General features: G+C 54.4%; 1 protein-coding gene across 13 annotated transcripts in view; it reads left to right on the top strand.

Annotated features, from left to right (window-relative positions):
• DYSF (dysferlin) overlaps positions 1–20,467 on the top strand; it is a 291,329-nt gene that overhangs the window by 134,973 nt on the left and 135,889 nt on the right. For 7 of the 13 annotated variants that reach the window (XM_065597359.1, XM_024106364.3, XM_024106362.3 and 4 more), the window contains 7 exons: positions 663–818; positions 7,104–7,235; positions 8,207–8,373; positions 10,132–10,246; positions 11,021–11,126; positions 12,952–13,094; positions 16,772–16,945. In XM_065597359.1, the coding sequence (XP_065453431.1) occupies positions 663–818; positions 7,104–7,235; positions 8,207–8,373; positions 10,132–10,246; positions 11,021–11,126; positions 12,952–13,094; positions 16,772–16,945 (993 nt within the window). Of the gene's footprint in view, positions 1–662; positions 819–7,103; positions 7,236–8,206; positions 8,374–9,117; positions 9,253–10,131; positions 10,247–11,020; positions 11,127–12,951; positions 13,095–16,771; positions 16,946–20,467 lie in introns of all 13 variants that reach the window. The other 6 variants (XM_065597358.1, XM_065597356.1, XM_065597357.1 and 3 more) reach the window with 1 other exon arrangement.

Below are 20,467 nucleotides of genomic sequence, written 5' to 3'. Positions count from 1 at the left end.
CCCCACATTTAAACAGGCTGACACCACACCTGATGCTTTTGTGGGTGAGGGCTTTTGGAGACTAGGGGGCATCCTCCCTCCTTCCTGCTGAGGTCAAATAGCCTGACCCCTTTCATGGGCAGTGAAATTCACACACAGGAAAACACCCCCAAAAATCCAGCAGCTGATTCTGAGGATCTGCAACTACTGAAGGCAGGAGTGGGTCTAGCCGCCTAACAGTGGGGCAGGGTGGTCGAGTGGGTAGGGCCCTGGGTTCAGACATGGGTTCGGTTCCTGACTCTGACCTGCTGTGTGATCTAGGACAAGTCCAATCCCTGTTTGGTGCCTCAGTTTCCCCTCCCACCCTTTTTCCATATGGTCTATTTTGACGGTAAGCTCTTTGGGGCAAGGATTGTCTTACTCTGTGTTTACATAATGCCTAGCATAATGGGGCCCTGTTCTCCACTGGGGCACGTAAGCGTTACTGTAATCCATTAATAATGATGGGTCTTTCCCGTCTCTGCTTTCTGCGACCCTGCCAGCTGCCTGCTCTGTGGTGAGGCCTGCTGAGATTCCACCGCTCCCTCTCCGCGTCTCACTTTTCAGCCTGGATTTTTGTTGACTCATGGTCTTGATTTGGGGAGGCTGGATAGATGCGATTTGTCTGCCACCATGTTTTCCAGCCCCAGAACAGCCTGCCAGACATAGTGATCTGGATGCTTCGAGGAGACAAGCGTGTGGCTTACGCCCGGGTGCCAGCCCATGAAGTGCTTTTCTCCAGGACCGGCGCCAACTGCTGTGGCAAGAACTGTGGGAAACTTCAGACGATATTTTTGAAAGTAGGTTGGGTTCTTCTTTTTGAATGTCTATTTGTTTTTCATAACATTTTTTTCTCCTCTTAAAAAATAACCAACAAAACCCAGCAGGGAAATCTGTAAACAGGGAAAAAATAAACCCAGCAGTGTCTGTAAAAATAGCAGATGTTTCGGGTTTGGATTCCGCTCCTATTTGGGATTGCAAGGTGAGGGGGAGGGGAGAGTACTCTGGTGTATGTCTTTACTCCCCAACTGTGCAGAGGACCCCCCCCCCCCTGCTTGTGGTGTTTACCCACAGTGGGCGAAGTTTGGTGCCCAGTAGTCACCTGGGAGCCAAGAGATCTGGGTCAAATCTTGGCTTGCTGGCTGTGCTTGGGTAAGTTGTGTCCCCCCTCTGTGACTCAGTTTCCCCATCTGTAAACGGGGAGCATAGTACCTGACCTCTGATGTCGGAACAAAATATACTAAAAATTATTAGCTTTCTGGAGGAGGTGGATTCCACACCCCTCCCAAAGGCACCTAGAGGTGTTAGTGTCAACTGCAGTGCTACACCTGCTTCATGGGCATAAAATCATAGAATATCAGGATTGGAAGGGACCTCAGGAGGTCATCTAGTCCAACCCCCTGCTCAAAGCAGGACCAATCCCCAACTAAATCATCCCAGCCAGGGCTTTGTCAAGCCGGGCCTTAAAAACCTCTAAGGATGGAGATTCCACCACCTCCCTAGGTAACCCATTCCAGTGCTTCACCACCCTCCTAGTGAAATAGTGTTTCCTAATATCCAACCAAACCTTCCCCACTGCAACTTGAGACCATTGCTTCATGTTCTGTCACTGCCACCACTGAGAACAGTCTAGATCCATCCTCTTTGGAACCCCCCTTCAGGTAGTTGAAGGCTGCTATCAAATCCCCCCTCATTCTTCTCTTCTGAAGACTAAATAACCCCAGTTCCCCCAGCCTCTCCTCGTAAGTCATGTGCCCCAGCTCCCTAATAATTTTCGTTGCCCTCCGCTGGACTCTCTCCAATTTGTCCACCCCTTCTGTAGTGGGGGCCCCAAAACTGGATGCAATACTCCAGATGTGGCCTCACCAGTGCCAAATAGAGGGGAATAATCACGTCCCTCGATCTGCTGGCAATGCTCCTATTAATACAGCCCAATATACCGTTAGCCTTCTTGGCAACAAGGGCACACTGCTGACTCATATCCAGCTTCTCGTCCACTGTAACCCCCAGGTCCTTTTCTGCAGAACTGCTGCTTAGCCAGTCAGTCCCCAGCCTGTAGCAGTGCCTGGGATTCTTCCACCCTAAGTGCAGGACTCTGCACTTGTCCTTGTTGAACCTCATCAGATTTCTTTTGGCCCAATCCTCCAATTTGTCTAGGTCCCTCTGTATCCTATCCCTACCCTCCAGCGTATCTGCCGCTCCCCCCAGCTTAGTGCCATCTGCGAACTTGCTGAGGGTGCAATCCAGCCCATCATCCAGATCATTGATAAAGCTGTTGAACAAAACTGGCCCCACGACTGACTCCTGGGGCACTCCGCTTGATACCGGCTGCCAACTAGACATTGAGCCGTTGATCACTACCCATTGAGCCCGACGATCTAGCCAGCTTTCCATCCACCTTATAGTCCATTCATCCAGCCCATACTTCTTTAACTTGCTGGTAAGAATCCGCTGTTCACTGGGGAGCTGCTCCTGCTCACACTCGCAAGGGGAAAATGTCTCTTGGTGCAGTGCTCCTCCACCGTAGCCACAGGGCTAGCTGCCACAGCAACAGCGTAAGCATTCCCGGGGCTGGCTGTCCTTAGCAGCAGAACCTGCTTTCAACTCCCAGCAGGTACTGGGAGCTGTCGTGGAGAACCCACTCCAGAATGTCCGTTGGCACTGATCTGTGTGCCCAACACCAACGTTTTCACTGCCTCCCTCTTTCATAAGAACATAAGAATGGCTGTACTGGGTCAGACCAAAGGTCCATCCAGCCCAGTATCCACCGACAGTGGCCAGTGCCAGGTGCCCCAGAGGGAGTGAACCTAACAGGCAATGATCAAGTGATCTCTCTCCTGCCATCCATCTCCATCCTCTGACAAACAGAGGCTAGGGACATCATTCCTTACCCATCCTGGCTAATAGCCATTGATGGACTTAACCTCCATGAATGTATCCCTTCAAAGGCTTTTCCCTGTGGGCAGAGTCAGCCATAGAACTTTGTGAGCGTGGTGTTACTTTGGGTGGGACTGCGACACAAACTGGACACGGTGAGCTGGACCTGGTTTGATGTCACTCGCTGGTTTGAAGCAGAGTCAACAGTGGATTCTTTTAGATCCTGATTTGAGGATGTCAGTGACTCAGCCAGAGGTTAGGGGTCTAGTACCGGAGTGTGCGGGCGGGATTTTGTGGCCTGTGACATGCAGGAGGTCAATCTAGATGATCCCCATGGGTCTGGCTTTGAAGTCTATGAGTAACACAGGAGGTGATCAAACAGTTAGTCCAAAGCACAGTCATTCTCCAGCTCGCCATCTCTCTTCCTCATCACCGTGGAGTCGCTCACTACTGCTGGGATTCAGGGACATACAATTCTTCCCCTCTTACAGTCGAGCTGAGGCAGAGTGACATTAAGTAACTTTCCCTCGGCCTCAGCTAGTCAGTTTCCCGAGACTTGCAGCCACAGGTCTTTTATTGCAGTGTAGACGTACCCAGAGTCCCTTCCTCACAATTTCTGTCCTCGGTTACTTCTGTTCAAGGCTAACCTCCTGGTTCAGCATGGGTTAGGTTCCTCTGTAGCTGCTGGCTCACAAAGGGGATAAGAGCCTACTAGTGCTACCAGTTAGCCATTCTTGTAGCTCCCATGCTAGAAGCCTGTGCTTTTTAGCACAGAAGTGTCTGGGTCCGATCTCCACTAAGGGCCACCGTTTTGGGATTGTTTCACCACCCCCTTGCAGTCAGCGGGATTACCCAGCTGTAAACGAGGACAGAATTTGGCTGAGGGGGTTTCAAATTCCCAACCCGCAGCTACCCAAACGAACTGAAGTTATGATCCCCTTGCCAAAGAAAGCTTCTTGTGTCTCGAATGAAATGTCTTCTCTCCCGTCCTCCCCATTTGGGAGCTGCAGCTCTAAAAAACAGCTGGCAGGAAAGGAAGAAGCAAAATATTTTGTTTTTTTCTCAACTTCAGCTACGGATGGAAAACTAGCATCACTGAAAAAAAAAAAAAAAGCAAGTGAGAGCGAAGAAACCAAACGAGACATTTCACTGTTTATTTTTTCTATTTTTGTTCCAATATGTTGGCCGCTTTCGGTGTCTTAGTCTTGAAGGTCGTCTCACCAGTAGATAAACAGCACCAACAGCTCTGCAGAGAGTCGTATCCTGTCCCCTGCTCTTTGCTGGGTGAAAATAGGTCAGCAGCCCACAAGACTGCTGTCTCATGGTTTAATTGCAAGCCAGGACACCTGGGTTCTATCCCTAGCTTGCTGCGGGACCTGGGGCAAGTCACTTAACTGTGCTCTGCCTCAGTTTCCCCTGCCTACCTCGCTCACAGGGGTGTTGTGAGGAATGGTATGGAACAGCTAGATCTGGTCTGGAGCTTTTCGGAATAGTTTTTTTGTTGGAAGTATCTCGATTCACCAAAACTTTTCACAGGAAAGGGTCAGTCAAAACGAGAAAGAGAGAAAGCTAGTGAGCCCTTTCCACTTCAGCGTAGCCAGTTGTCTGGTGCATAGGATGCTCACGTGGGAGACCTGGGTTCAAGTCCTTGCTTTGCCTGAGTCACAGTGGGGGCCTTACTATTGACTATTCTGCAGAGGGTTTGTCTCTCTGGCTTTTCACCAAATTATTCAAAAGGTCTTGGTTTCACCCCGATGCAAAACAGGCAAGATTTTGAAACCTTGAACATTTTCATGGGACAGGAAAACCGTTTCCCACCTGGCAATCGTAACAACTCCTCCCTCCCAAAGAACCAATCTTCATCGGGGTCGAGCCCTGGAGCACAGGCCTCCACCGCTTGTGCTGATGGAGTAACTCCACTACCTGGCTGCAGTAGTAGGCTGTTACCCTCTAGCGGCAGGGCACACAACATGGTTGGCAGTTGGGAAGCCGTTTGATGTTGTCAGATGCGATACAAGTGCTGAGCTTTGTTGTACATCTCCCTGGCTACATAAAAAGCACAGAGTAGATCCATTTACCCCTGAGAGGTACCAGCCCATGCACTTAAGTACACAGTTTAGAAGCTTTTTAAAGAGAAGGGACCAGATTCTGCTCTCATACTCAGGTGTCACTCTGGAGGTGTCTGGCTCCCGTGGGGCCACTCTGGATTTACACCAGCATCACTGGACAGAATTTGGCCTCAGCACACGTCCACATGCTGTATCTTTAGCGAAGGCAGCGTTAGCTGGTCCAGACTGCTGGGCACATGGCGGGAGCTTGCAATCTTTGATGGCCTCCCAGCATGGCAATGTGCTTCTGGCCAACACCCCCTTGTGGCCGTCAGTCCGCTTTGCATGCTGGGGATGTTGCACAGGGGTTCCAGGCCCATGGGCAGTGGCTCAGGGCCTTCTCAGGCAGCTGTCCCCGTGTGTCAGACTCACGCTTTGGCTGTAGCATCCTGTGTCTGCTGCTTCCCATTCCTGTGGGCTCGGAGCCGGTATGGAACCGGGGCTGCTCCACAGCCCTGTCTGCTGGTAGGCTGGCGTTTGGCACAGACCCGCTCCAGGGCACTGGTGGTGCTTTGGGACCCCTCACATGTGCTCACCATGGAACGGTGGGCACTGGTGGAAAATCAGGGCCTTCCAGCTCACCTTACCCACCCCCCAATCCAACGTGACCCTCCATAGGGGAGCTGCAACCACAGAGAGTTCTTAGTGGGCAGACTCCCTAGACCCTCGGGGCTCCGTCCCCAGAGCAACCAGCACTGGCTAGAGGGTGCAGCAGGAAAGTCAGGGCCTGCCAGAAAGGACTTCATGGCCTCTTGACATCATCCTGTCGCTCAGCATTTAGAATCATACAATCATAGAAGATCAGGGTTGGAAGGGTCCACAGGAGGTCATCTAGTCCAACCCCCCGCTCAGAGCAGGACCAATCCCAACTAAATCATCCCAGCCAGGGCTTTGTCAAGGAAAACCTCTAAGGAAGGAGATTCCACCACCTCCCTAGGGAACCCATTCCAGTGCTTCACCACCCTCCTAGTGAAAAAGTTTTTCCTAATCTCCAACCTAAACCTCCCCCACTGCAACTTGAGACCTTTGCTCCTTGTTCTGTCATCTGGTACCACTGAGAACAGTCTAGATCCATCCTCTTTGGAACCTCCTTTCAGGTAGTTGAAGGCTGCTATCAAATCCCCCCCTCACTCTTCTCTTCTGCAGACTAAACAATCCCAGTTCCCTCAGCCTCTCCTCTTAAGTCATGTGCTCCAGACCTCTGATCATTTTTGCTGCATTGTCATTGGCTCTTGGACTCCCCCCTTCTTCCTGCCCCTTGCCTGCCGTGGTCACCCTTCAGCTGCCCAGCCTCACTTTCCCCCACCCCTTTCTCTGCCTCAGTTTCCCTTTACCTGCCCCCTTTACCTGCAGACTGTAAGCTCTTTGGGCCATGGGTAGGCAGTTCCCCTCCCCTCCGGGCATGCAGCCCCCTGCCCAGTGTGGGCACCACCCCAGCTAAAGGATGGAGGGAGCTTAGCATCCTAGGCACCAAAATCTGGAGCACCAGCACCAGCCTGTTTTTCAGTAGTAGGCTGCCACTGCTGTGTGGAGAGTAGGGACCGGGCATGGCAGAGACCGGGATGTGGGGCAGTCGTGCCCAATGGCTGGAGCAGGAGACAGGCCCAGTGGTAGGAGCAGAAATAGGAGCCCAGGGTCAGAGCCGAAGTCAGGAATCAGAGCCGAAGGGCAGGACTGGGTTACCTGGAGTAACGCAGGTTCAGCAGCGGGCAAGTACTTGGAGCACCCACTGAACTGCTGCTGGGCTTAAGACCTGGTCTGCTGACAGGTGGAGCCAATCAGGCAACTGACTATAAGCCAGCTGCTCTCATTAGGTTGCCCGGAGATTGGCTTTGCCACAAGCCCTGATCCCTAACAGGGCACAGCTGTCAGGGGCAGCGTGGGGCTCTGTTGTCCGAGAGCGGGTTCTAGGCAGTGCAGCCACTATAGATCACACCACACACTCCTTTCCATGCCTGCGTGGCCGTGTCATTGGCTGCCCAGGAGTGAGTAGGGCTCTGCTTCCACCTTCTCTCATCCTTATTGGACGGGCGTTAGCCCTTACCCTTAATGGGCAACCGCTGCCCTGCGGCTATTAATTGGGTTCCCTTTCTTTGGCAGTACCCACAGGAAGAGGCCATGGGCCCCAGGATCCCGGCCCAGGTGCGGGTTCAGCTCTGGTTTGGGCTGGCTGTAGACGAGAAGGAGTTTAACAAGTACGCGGAAGGGAAGCTCTCCGTCTTTGCAGAAACCGTGAGTGGACACAAGTGTTCGTTTTTCCCACCCTGTGCGGAATGAATTTTGTCACGTGCACCAAGATGGAGGGGATGTGTCACACGTCCCCTCCATATTGGTGTACATAACAGAATTCATGTGGCGGGGTGGGGCTGAGGGGTTCGGCATGTGGGAGGGGGCAGAGGGTTGGGGTATGGGGGGATGTGGGCTCTGGGGTGGGGCTGGGGATGAGGGGTTTCGGGTGCAGGCTGCCCCAGGGCTACAGCGGGGAGAGAGGACTCCATCTCTCTCTCTCTCTCTGCAGCAGCACCTGGGCTGGGGGGTGGGGAGAGGCACCTCTCCCCGCTGTGGTGGGCCAGGGCACCTCTCCCCTGGCTAGGGCAGGTCCAGGCTGGGCCTGGTTTCAGGCTGGGGGAGGGGCGCCTGTCCACTGGCCATGGCAGGTCTGCCAGGGCTAGGTTCCCTGAGCGCCTGCCCGGCACTTAATAGGCTGCTGCGCAGTCCTGCGGCCGCGCAGTTTACAGGGAACTTAGGTTGACATGAGTTCTGGATCCTTGAGTCCTCCCCCTTCTTCCCTTTAGGGGCGCTAATGTGGCAGGTAAGCGTCCTGCCCCGGAAGGAAGTGACTTCAGGGCTCTGCGGCTAGTTGGTGCAGAGGAGGACAGCCACAGTTCAGCTGTAAACACAGTCATTCCAAGCAGACCCTGAGCCAGGGGACTGGAGAAGGGGGTTGGGTCCTTCACCTCTGGGTCACTCATTCAAATCTCGCTCATGCCAACAGCCACTGACGATCATGGCCATGCTCTTTGGTGGCCTGCACGGAGTCGGCTTCTCAGGTCACTCCTTCGAGGATATCCCTCAAAGTGCCTGTGTGATGGAATGCTCTTCCCTGTGTAATGAATTTACTCCCAAGTAGCTGGTCTCTGGGGGTCTCTTTCCAATCAACCCAACTGTTATCCTGAAAGTCTCTCTCATTTTGATGTCTTAAGTATGAGAACCAGGTGAAGCTGGCGCTGGTTGGGAACTGGGGGACGACTGGCCTGACCTACCCCAAATACAGCGACGTGACCGGCAAAATCAAACTGCCTAAGGACAGTTTCCGTCCCTCTGTTGGCTGGACGTGGGCCGGGGACTGGTTCATCAGCCCGGAGAAGACGTGAGTAGATCGCTTGATGTTCTCTTACTGTGTCCAGTTCTGGTGCCCAGAACTCAAGAAGGATGTTGGTCAACTGATGAGGGTTCAGAGAAGAGCCATGAGAATGATTAAAGAAAACCTGCCTTATAGCGGTAGATTCAAGGAGCTCTGCTTAGCCTAACAAAGAGCAAATAAGGGGTGATTTGATCACTGTTTATAAGTACTCGCAGGGGAACAAATATTTGATAATGGGATTTTCAGTCTAGCAGACAAAGGTTTAACAAGGTCCAATGTCTGCAAGCTGAGACTAGGCAAATTCAGAAGCAAGGTGCATATTTTTAACAGTGAGGGTAATTAACCATTGGAACAGTTTCCCAATTTACCAGTTCTCCATCACTGACAATTTTTAAATCAAGATGGGATGTTTAGCTAAAAGCTGGACTCTGGGAATTATCGTGGGGAAGTTCTCTGGCCTGTGATGCACAGAAGGTCAGACTAGATGATCACAGTGGACTCTTCTGGTCTTCGAATCTATGAATCTGTCCCTCAGCCAGGGGCACGGGAGCCCCCTGTTTAAATAGCATTTGTCAATTACAAGATGTTTCATCCAATGGCCCATAAACACCTAAGGACATGTAGTGATCTGATAGCAAACCGTCCGGCAGCCTAGAGGGATGTGGGTCCGGGGCCCAGCTCTTCCCCTGACAGCTGTTAAGAATTCAGTGCACTTCCTAAAGTATTAAACTAAAATGATTTGTATTGCAGTAGCATCTATCAGCCCCCGGTGTGGACCAGGCCCCCTGTCGCGCTAGGTGCTGTACAAACACAGACAAAAAAGATGGTCCCTGCCGAAAAGAGCTTCCAAGCTAACAAGCTGCTGGCCCCCAGTGCAGAGCCCAAGTAAAAGAGCTTTGGGTGTGGGACCTACCTGGGGGATTGGAGGGGCTGGACCTGGAAGCAGGTTGCGGGGAATTTCTGCCGCCCAAGAGCGCAAGAGTGGCCCGTGCTGGCTTGGTGGCCAGTGGATCCACTCACTGCACGTACCCACAGGCCTGGGCCTGGTACCCACCGGTCTGTCCACTCCTCTGGTCTGCAGCTGGATAGGGTTCAAAGGGATAAGCCGTGGCCTTTGATCCTGACCCACCTCGCCCATGTCTTGAGGTCAGACTGGATGATCACAGTGGTCCCTTCTGGCCTCGGAATCTGTGAATCTATGAACTCCACTTGTCCCATACTTCCATGGACAGCGGCATTAGAGAGCTCAGCTGTCTACTGCACAGGGCTGGGAGATCCCTTTGCCCCACCTTCCCACTGCCTGGGGGCTCCAGGCAATGGGGCCACGATCCATGGTATTTCAGGCCTCCCATAGCTCTTGAACTGCCAGGAGACAGTGGCCCTGTATAAGCGGGTGTTACTTCACCCACCATGGAAATGCAGCCACCTCTGGGGTGGGACATGGCAGCTGTTGAATGGTGCACCGCAACACAGGTTCACCCAAGAAGCGAATCCAGCTGGAATAGTGTGTCCAGCTCAAACAGCAATGGGGACCCTGCCGTTCAGGCTCATGTCTGCTTTGGAAGTACCTATAACTAGAGTAGTCAACAATCCAGCTGTATTTTCTAGGCATCTGCTCAGCGGCCTTGGTGAGCATTTTCCGTTCGGTGGATAACGGGTTGGGATCTAGGAGGCAGCAGCTGGCTGAAAGGACGAGAGTTTGTGGCGGTGATGCGGGGGAGCTCTCAGTCACTTTTCTTTCCCTCTCATCCTCCCTGGATGCAGGTTACTTTACGACACGGACGCCGGTCACATGAGCTTTGTAGAGGAAGTGTTTGAGAATCAAGTCCGGCTTCCTGGAGGCCAGTGGATCCACATGGCTGACGCCTACATGGATGTGGTGAGAACTTCCCTCGCTGGAGACTGAGGGAACCCCCCTGATTGTCCTGGGATTCTGTTCCTGGCTCTGCCACTGGCCAGCTGGGTGACCTTGGGCAAGCCACGTCCCCACTCTGTGCCTCAGTTTCCCCATCTGCCATATGAGGCTAATGATACTGGCTTGCTTTGTAGAGTGTTTTGAGATCTATTGGTGAAAAGAGCTAGGTTATTTATTAATAGTGTCAGTCAAACCACACCCACATTAACCGAGTGAAAATGTAGCCTCTGGCTTAGATTTTGGAATCACCTACAAATGAGTCAGTTTTCACATCTCAGGCTTCAGGAATGTATTTGCGCAGAGGGACCCGAAAAAAAAGTTAAGAGTCACTGAAACCATTTCACAGAGGGGTCGTCGGGAAATGACTGCAGCACTGATCAGCAGATCCCCTTATGCATTCTCAGGGAATCCATTCTGCACCGTCCGGCCAAGGGCTGTCCGTCTGGGAAGGGCTCCCTGTCTCATTGGTCCATATCTAGCAGAGCAAGCGAGTCGCTGCTGGGAGTCTCAGCACAACCCAAACAATGGAGCTATTGCAGCATTTCCATCTGTGGGTACTATTTACAAAGCATCAGGACGGAGCCTGGCGCTGGTGCTACATGGCCCAGAGGGCTCACAGGCTAGAAGCAGAACTGATACGTGTCAGGCTTTGTCGCCAGCCGTCTTGGAAGTCAGCGTGGGCTGTGGGCGCGCTCGTAGGCCGAGTATTGCTCAGTAAACGCTCCCCATGTCTTCCAGAACGGGGAGAAAGTGCTTCCTAAGGAGGAGATCGAGTGTCCCCCAGGATGGAAATGGGAAGACGTGGAATGGGACACGGATCTCAACCGAGCGGTTGATGAGAGAGGTATGCCAGAGCCTTATGTATATTTCAGCTTCCCCCCATCTCCCATCCCCCTTTACTCTGCCCACCGTGGCCACAGCCTCTCCAGGGAGGAGCCCTGCACCCAGCTTCCCCATCCCAGCCTACCTGTCCCCCTTTGTCCACGAGAGCGACAAAACCATTCTACATGGGTCTAGAGACTTCCATTCACATCAGTGGGAGCTGATGGATCCCGGGATGCGTCTGTGCTGGGAGTTCTCTTCCCCCATCAGTCTAGCACGAGGACTGTTCCGCTGATGGTAGCAGGGATGGAAGCGCTCGTGCCGGCAGGGCAAAGGCGTTTTTACCCCTCTGTTCGTGCTGGACCAGCGATGGGAAAGGGGCCAGTGTAGAAGAGGCCAGCAGATCCCTAGCACAGCCATAGACGGGATTCCTCACCAGAAAGATACCGACAAGCGGGAGAGAGAGCAACAAAAGTCACTGCTCCACTCCCCCTGCCACTGCTTTGACAGAGCCAAGCTAAAAGGGGGACCTGCCCATGGCCGCTGAGTCTTGGAAGGGTGTGAATGCCAAGGAGGAAAGGAATGTGCAGGGACACAAGGGGTTACTAGGAGGAGGGTGAGATGCAACTGGGCTGGATCTCCGCTTCCTGATGGTGCGAAGCAGTGAGCTGGGTAGTGTGCTCCCAGAGGAAGGGGTAGGCACCCCATCACAGAATTACTGATTGAAGGGACCCTCAGATTGCTTAACCGGGCTGCCGCGAGTGGGTCTTGAGGCAGCACTGGGACACCCCACTGGAGTTCAAGGCCAGCACGTTAACCACTCAGCCCTCCCAGATGGACAAAGGGGGACTGCAAACCAGCCGGGACAAATGACTAGAAATGCTGGGAACCATCTGGACGCCCCAGAGGGATTTGTTCTAAGGTCACACCCTAGAGTTGAATGTCCACAGAGCTGCCCCCTGCATGCATCAGCAGTAGGCAGGGCCGCCGGGGGGGGGGGGGCAAGTGGGGCAATTTGCCCCAGGCCCTGCGCCCCACAGCGGCCCCATGAGCCCTGGCCGAGAATCCCTTTCCTCACCCGGCGGCGGTCCGGGTCTTCGGCAGCTTTTCGGCAGTGGGGGGCCCTTCAGTCGCTCCGGGTCTTCGGCGGTATTTTGGTGGCGGGTCCTTCAGTGCTGCCGAAGACGCGGAGCGACTGAAGGGCCCCTCGCCACCGAAATGCTGCCGAAGACCCGGACCGCCGCCAGGTGAGTACAAGCGCCACAGCTCCCCCGCTTTGCTCCAGGCCTCCTGAATCCTCTGGGCGGCCTGGCAGTAGGGCATGCACACCCAGGGCCATCTGGTCCAAAGCACGGAGCCTCTAGCACTTGAGCTAAAGCAGGGCCGGCTCCAGGCACCAGCTCGGCAAGCAGGTGTTTGGGGCGGCCAAGGGGAAGGGCGGCACGTCGGGCTCTTCGGCGGCAATTCGGCGGCAGGTACCTCTCGGAGCGAAGGACCTGCTGCCAAATTACCGCTGAAGAAGAAAGCGGCGCCGTGGAGCTGCCACCAATCGCGATCGCAGCTTTTTTTTTTTTTTCCCGCCGCTTGGGGCAGCAAAACCCCTGGAGCTGGCCCTGAGCTAAAGGGGTAACTCTGGCATCCGGCAGCAGTAGTAGGCTGCTATTCTCTGTGTGGCCAGCCACTCGAGGGGGAAGCGACACACGCTTTAAAAGCATGTTGCGGGCAGGTTCTGGAAAGCGAGCTTTGTTATTTAGGAAAACCCTGACTGAAATTGATTTTGAAAGTGTCTGAGATGACGTAGGGGTTAGATGCAAAGGCGTTCACCCGGGTATCTCCTTTACTCTGAGGCTGGGAGTACGGCATCGCTATCCCGCCAGACCGCAAGCCCAAGGCCTGGGTGCCGGCAGAGAAGATGTACCACACTAGCCGGCGCCGGCGGTGGGTGCGGCTCCGCAGGAGGGACCTTAAGCAGATGGAGGCTCTGAAAAAGGTATGGCGATCCCAGAGGAGAATAATACCTAGGGCCAGATCCCCAAATAGGGTCCATTGGTGTTGCTCTGTTCCCAGCTCTGCCACTGGGCTGCTGGGTGACCTTGGTCAAGTCACTTTGTCTCCGGTTCACAGTTTGTAAAATGGGGGTGATGCTACTAACCTCCTTTCCAAAGCACTTTGAGATCTGATGGAAAGCCCTCTTTGAGAGCTACATAGTATGACTTCTGGAGTGGGGTATGACTCTACCTGTGTAGGGGGAGAGAATTTGGCCCTTGGATGGTATGCTTTTCTGGGCAGGGATCTTGGCTTCCCCTCAGCCTCAGAAGCACCTGGGACACTGACACAACAGGAATAATTGTGAGGTTATTGCTGTTTTATTATTAAGTCAATGGGGCAGGTCCCCAGCTGGTGTCAGTCGGCCGTAGCTCCATTGGAGTCAATGGGGCAGGTCCCCAGCTGGTGTCAGTCGGCCGTAGCTCCATTGGAGTCAATGGGGCAGGTCCCCAGCTGGTGTCAGTCGGCCGTAGCTCCATTGGAGTCAATGGGGCAGGTCCCCAGCTGGTGTCAGTCGGCCGTAGCTCCATTGGAGTCAATGGGGCAGGTCCCCAGCTGGTGTCAGTCGGCCGTAGCTCCATTGGAGTCAATGGGGCAGGTCCCCAGCTGGTGTCAGTCGGCCGTAGCTCCATTGGAGTCAATGGGGCAGGTCCCCAGCTGGTGTCCCTCGGTGTTGCTCAGTTGAAGACGATGGAGCTCCTCCAATTCACTCCAGCTGAGGAGCCGGCCCATGTCTCCGAGCAGCTGACAAAGACCAGTTATTCCAGTCCCCGTTGAGGTGGGTCAGGGTCGTTGTCCCCCGCTGCACAGATTGCAGAAGAGAGGTCCAGTGTCAGATTTGCATGAATAGCTGCCATGTTGGCGTGCCTCTGTTTTCGGATGAGCAGCTTGAGACGCTCCCGCCTGCTGCTCCCCGGGATGTCCACTGGAATGGAATTGTGTTTTAAACAGAATTAAAAACCAGAACGCTCCTCAGCAAGGATTCCTGCAGGCGTTTCTGCTGCGAATGGCGCAGGGAGCCCGTAGCAGGCCAGGAGTGGCTGAGAGGCGTGGCTCAGGTCCCAGTGGGGAAGGGGAGAAGCCAAGGGTTGACTGGGGCATGGAAGGTGACCTTGTCTCTGAGTCCCGAGCCCCATTGGGCGAGGGCGTGTCGGCAGGGCAGTGAGTGTAGTTGATGTGGAGAAGCAGAGGACCCCGTTTCCAGTGCTGGCCCTTTTCACCAGCACCCAATTCCTTCTCACACGCAGTACCCCCACACCTCACGTACATGCCCGCCCAAGCTTTCCTGGCTATGGTGAAATATGCGCTGCAGGCCGTTCGGCCAGGGTGAGATCCACCCCCGTGCAGAGAGGCTAGCACAAGGACTTAGATGCCACTGGAGCCCCGAGGGGCGATAACCCATTTAGCCCGTACATTCACGGCTGGAGATCAGACCCTGTGGGCATGGGGGATCCAGGCTTTGTGCCGGCAGCTCTGTCCAGGGCTGGGTTTCCGCCTCCCTGCCTAATTTCTGAAATACTCCCGGCATCCCGCTGTCTCGCTGCTCCCCACTAGGTGTCGCCGTTGGCCCAGGAATGCAGTTGAAACAGCTGCAGCCTGGAGGCTTGTGACAGTCAAACTCCCCCAAGATTTTCTCTTTTCCTCTTTCACTAGAAAATGCAGGGAGACCTGACCGCCAAACCACTGCACAGCGGGTGATCAGGCCCCCATGGCTTTCCAGAGGCTCCAATAGGATAGCGACATGGCACGGCAGCCTCTGAAATCATACCAGGGCACCTAAGCTCTGCCAGCCAGCCCCGCAGGGGAAGGGCCTGCCCCTTTAGTATTATTTGATGAAGAGAACTTGGTGCCGGTGAAAGGTCCCAGCTCTGTCACACGCCTCCTGGGGGACCTCGGGCAAGTCACTTAGGCTCTCTCCACCCCCCGTTCTCCCTCTGGCGAAGTGGGATAGGAATCCTGCCTTTGTCTGTTTAGATTGTAAACTCATTGGGGCAGGGACTGTCTATGACCATGTGTTTGTCCAGCTCCCAGCACAATGGGGCCTGATCTCAGCCGGCTCCTACCACCGTACAAATACACGAGTGATGATGTTACAGCAGATGCTGATGTCTTCTCCTTATCCAGAGGACAAGCAGAAGCCAAGCAGAGCATCCCTCCCCGCCCCGGGCCTTAGCTGTAATCCGAAGAGAGGGGGACTTGTCTCCAGGGTCCAGTCGATCCTCCAAGGATCTCAGATTTGCTGGGCAAGGGACTGAGTTGCCTGACTCATTTTACAGGCCTGTCACATGGGAAGGACTTTCTGATCCCCAGCCATATGTGAAACAGTGACCTAGAGCTGAGAACCTCCAGCTCCCATTACCAGTTCTGCCCCGCTTTCCATCTCAGTGTAAATCCAGTGCAGAAGGTCTAGGGAGAAAGTATCTCCTGTGTTTACCAGCGAGGAAACCTGTCAGGAGCCCCCTGCTCACTGGTGAATAACCAAAGAGGGGCAGGGAAGGAAACATACTGTCAAGCTCTGAAGTATCACAGTCAGGCAGAGAAACATGGGGGATGCGGGCAGCGAGGAGAGAAACTGACCTGATGCTTTTTTCCTTCACAATGGGAAAGTCTGTAGACACAGTGCCTTGGCCTGCAGCTGCAGCAGCTCCCCCAGGCTCCCCAGCTTGGAGGGGAGACCCCCAAGGAAAACAGGGTGCTGCGGGGGACTCGGTAGGTGGTGCCCTTCCCCTCGAGTCGTAGCTGAGCTCGTGGTCTGCGTCAGATGAGTTGTAAAGCAAAGTGCTTGGCCGGTCTGTGGTCAGAATCAGGATGTTAGCTAACTTTGGCAGCCTGGCTACATTAGAATGGGGGTCAATTACTTTGTGCCTAGCTCAGTTCCCCTCAGTGTCAAGTGTAGATGATCTTCTTTATCTCTTCCCCACTGCTCCCAGGAGTGGTGTTAAACACTTCCTGGTCATATTTATTATTTGTAGTGGGGCCAGGTCTAAAGATCCCAGTCCAGGGTTGGGGACCCATTGCGCTAGGGGCTGTACACACATACAATGAATAGACGTTCTTTGCCATCCAGAGCTTACAGGCTAAGACCCAGCTCCTCAGAGGTATTTAGGCACTTAATTGCCATTTAAATCAATGGGAGTTAGGCTCCTAAATACCTCTGAAGATCTGGGCCTAAGTAAACAGTGGCCTTGTTTCACCCCAGAGGTGGCTGCACATCAGTAGTGGGTAAATTATCCCTATTTGGGGTGCAAAGGAGATGGTTGTGAATGACAGGCTGTACTCTGGATGGCTCTGCAGTGCCGTCAGCTTAATTTGGGGGTCTCAGCACAGTTCCTGATCAATGCCAAAGAACCACCAGCAACTGGACCAAGGGGGCACCCGTTGGAACTACCAGTGATGAATGGGTCTGGGGGGATGGGGCAGCTCAGTGGCAGGATGAGGGAAGCTTGCCCTGTGGCTGCTTGTCCTGGGCCTGCTCTGTGAGTACTTGACACCACTCTCCAGAGGTCAGTCCAGCTCCTGGCATTAGCGTGAACCAGGAGGGGGCTGGGGAGCAGATCTGTCCCCCTGCAGACAGCCCTTCCTTGCAGCGCTGTGATTCCCCTGCTCTCTGTCCCCACGCAGCACAAGCAGGAGGAGTTGGAAGGTGAGGGCTGGGAATACGCCTCTCTCTTTGGCTGGAAGTTCCACCTGAACTACCGCAAGACGGACACCTTCCGCCGCCGTCGCTGGAGGCGCCGCATGGAGCCGCTGGAGCGCACCGGAGCGGCCGCTGTCTTTGCCTTGGAGGGCGCTTTGGTAGGTACCCGGGCAGGCTTTATTGCCAAGTCCTGGGGTTTCGGAAGATTGTGGGTGGAAATGGGCTTGAGCCAGGAAATTCAGATCCAATTTGAGGGAGGGACCTAGGGAGGTCTAGGTTGGACATTAGGAAAAAGTTCCTAACTGTCAGGGTGGTTAAACACTGGAATAAATTGCCTAGGGAGGTTGTGGAATCTCCATCTCTGGAGATATTTAAGAGTAGGTTAGATAAATGTCTATCAGGGATGGTCTAGAAAGTATTGGTCCTGCCATGCGGGCAGGGGACTGGACTCGATGACCTCTCGAGGTCCCTTCCAGTCCTAGAATCTATGAATCTATGAAATTATTTGATAGATTGTGAGGCCAGATGGGCCCATTAGGGTCATCCGGTCTGACCTCCCGCAAACCACGGGCCAGAGAGTTTCACTCAGTGATTCCTACAGCAAGCCAACAATGCTTTCAGAAGAACATCCGCCTCCACGCGATGGGGAACCCTGGCCCTTGGCAGCGGTTCCAGTGGTTAATCACCTTTCCAGTAAGACTAGTTCCACTTCCCAGCCACTGGGTCTTGGTCTGCCTTTGGCTGCTCGATTAAAGGCAGCTGCAGGGTGTGGGGTTGGCTCTGTCTCTACCAACCCAACTCCAGTTGGCTCAACCAAGGTGCCACTCTCCTTTTGGTTCCTCGTAGTGTCGGGGGAACATGTGCTTCCCGGGTCAGGTCTGTGCTGCTGCAAAATGCCCATTGAACACACAGGTGGGTCAGACTCATCCTTGTCTCTCCGTGGAGTTACACCAGGGCTGGATTTAGCCCGGTGAGTCTGGCTTCCAGGCTCAGCAGACTAGCTCAGCGCACCTGTACGGGATAGGGAGAAAGGGAGCGAACGGGGGCTCTGCAGCTGGAACAAAGGCAGCACAGCGCTGATCACCATGGCTTGGGAGAGGCTGTCCCAGCAGAGCTGCTGCCTAAGGACTATAAGGTCGCAGTTCAAGTCCCAGCTGCACGGGCAGTGAATCTGGCCAGCGGCCGGGGCAGGGATCCCACTCAACTCGTTGTTGAATCTACAGTAGAATCTCGCCAGGGTCAACAAGGAAACCCAGACTCATAAACTGTGGCTCCAACCTGCCTTGGTACTTAGATCTCAGGGTGCATCTCAGCCCTTTCTTATTGACACAGAGATCAGCCTGGATGCTTGGCTCCAAATCTGAACTTCCCCAGGGCTGGGCAGGGGTGGTGGTGTGGGCCCAGTCGCTAATGCAACACAGGCCCATACAGAAGGAGAAATTCAATAAACCGCTGAAATATTGGACCCATCCCCCTAGACTCAGAGACACGTCCCCATCAAAGGAGCCGGCACAGTTTGCACAGTCCATTTCGAATGGCTGTGAGTCCCACCTCGGGGCTCAGGCTTGCAAACAGCCTTGTTATCTGCTCTCTGGGCCCTTCCATTATTTGTTTAACTAATATGCTGGCTTGCTTCATACCTTGGATTTCATAATCGGTTGGCTTTTCCAATAGCTAAATGGGAAACAACCATTGCAGCACAAAGCCCCTATTATAGGGTCCCCCCCCTTTGGATTTTTCTTCTTCATGCTACATTTTGTCCTTCCTTTTGTCTGATAGTTGAACTCGGTGGTAAGTTTTAAACAACTTACTACATGGAATTCAATCCTGTCAGGTTTTTTATATTCCCATCGACCCTGCGAGCTCTCGAGGTTTTCCAGAGAGTAATCTGAACTGTTGCATGCCCTGAAGAGCCGCACGCTCTGAACGCAGGCTCAGGGGCCAGGACTCCTGGGTTCTATTGCTAGTGTCGCTGCTCACTCTCTCTGAGTTTGGGCCTCTCACTTAATTCCTCTGAGACTTGGTTTCTCCACTTATAGAATGGGATAATGATATTTCACCAGAGAGTTGGGAGGGTTAGTTAGTTATCTAATGTTGGAAAAGTGCTGTAAAGTGTTGCATTATTATTCCAGATAACAATAAGGTGCAAAACATTCATGCTGGTGCACTAATTTCATGGCTTTTAGCCTGTAACTGACTGGGTCCACTAGGGGGCGCCATGATCGCTGGCACTTGAACAGGTCCAATTCCATCCCGTAGAGCAGTGGTTTTCAAACTTTTTACCTGGGGACCCCGTTGAAGAAAATTGTTGATGCCTGTGACCCAAAGGAGCTGGGGATGAGGGGTTTGGGGTCTGGGAGGGGCTCAGGGCTGGGGCAGAGGGTTGGGGTGTGGGGGTGAGGGATTTGGGGTGGGGCCAGGGGTGAGGGGTTTGGGGTGTGGGAGAGGCTCAGGGCTGGGGCAGAGGGTTGGGGTGCGGGGGTGAGGGGTTTGGGGTATGGGAGGGGCTCAGGGCTGGGGCAGAGGGTTGGGGTGCGGGGGTGAGGGGTTTGGGGTGCGGGAGGGGGTCAGGGCTCTGGGCTGGGGTTGCAGGCTCTGGGGTGGGGCCAGGGATGAGGGGTTTGGGGTGGGCTCAGGGCTGGGTCAGGGGGTTGGGGTGTGGGAGGGGGTCAGGGCTGGGGCTGGGGATGAGGGGTTTGGGGTGTGGGAGGGGCTCAGGGCTGGGGCAGAGGGTTGCGGTGCAGGGGTGAGGGGTTTGGGATGTGGGAGGGGCTCAGAGCTGGGGCAGAGGGTTGGGGTGCGGGAGGGGGTCAGGGTTGGGGCAGAGGGTTGCGGTGCGGGGGTGAGGGGTTGGGGTGTGGGAGGGGCTCAGGGCTGGGGATGAGGGGTTAGGGGTGCAGGAAGGGGTTCCAGGTTTGGGGCGGCTCAGGGCTGGGGCAGGGGATTGGGGTGCGGACTTATCTCCACTGGCTACCGGTCAGCAGCACAGCCTGGGTGCACTGCGGACTGCGCTGTGCCCTGGAAGTGGCCAGCAGCAGGTCTGGCTCCTAGGTGGAGGCGCACAAGTGGCTCCGCTCAACTCTTGCCTGCAGGCACACCCCCCCCCAGTTCCCATTGGCCGGTTGCCCCAGTTCCCATTGGCCCAGAAGTGGGTCGTGACCCATGGTTTGAAAAACACTGCTGTAGAGGGCAGTTGTGTCACACAAGCACAGGGGCAGTAAAGCATGATGGTCTGCCATTAACTTGCTTTGTGACCTTGGCCAGGTCCTTTTCCCTCTCTGTGCCTCAGTGTCCCCTCCAGTGCAATGGGGATACCGATATGGACATTCCTTTGTTATTGTTTTCAGGAGGGTTTCCTTAGAGATTGACCCAAGCTGCAGAATTTGGATCCAGTTTAGGTTTGGTGGGCAGCGGAAGAGTGCCACATTTTCGGTCTCACTTTGAAGACCGGAGTAGGGCTGGTTGGGAAACAGGTTCCCTGTCCGAGAGATTGTTTGTGATTTCCAAAGTTTTCCCATCCAGAACTGGGCGTCTAACATGGGGGGGGGGGGGTCTCGATTTGTTAGCGCCCCCATGTGGCCACACTAGTCTTGCTCTGTCCCCCACTATTCAGCCACACCCGACTCTGCATTTGTCACGTCCTTGTCAAGAAGTGACCCCTCCTGGCCAGGTTCTTGGTA

This window comes from Chrysemys picta, chromosome 5 (assembly GCF_011386835.1).
Source record: "Chrysemys picta bellii isolate R12L10 chromosome 5, ASM1138683v2, whole genome shotgun sequence".
Classification (NCBI taxonomy): Eukaryota; Metazoa; Chordata; order Testudines; family Emydidae; genus Chrysemys; species Chrysemys picta.
This window is presented reverse-complemented; position numbering and strand designations above follow the sequence as displayed.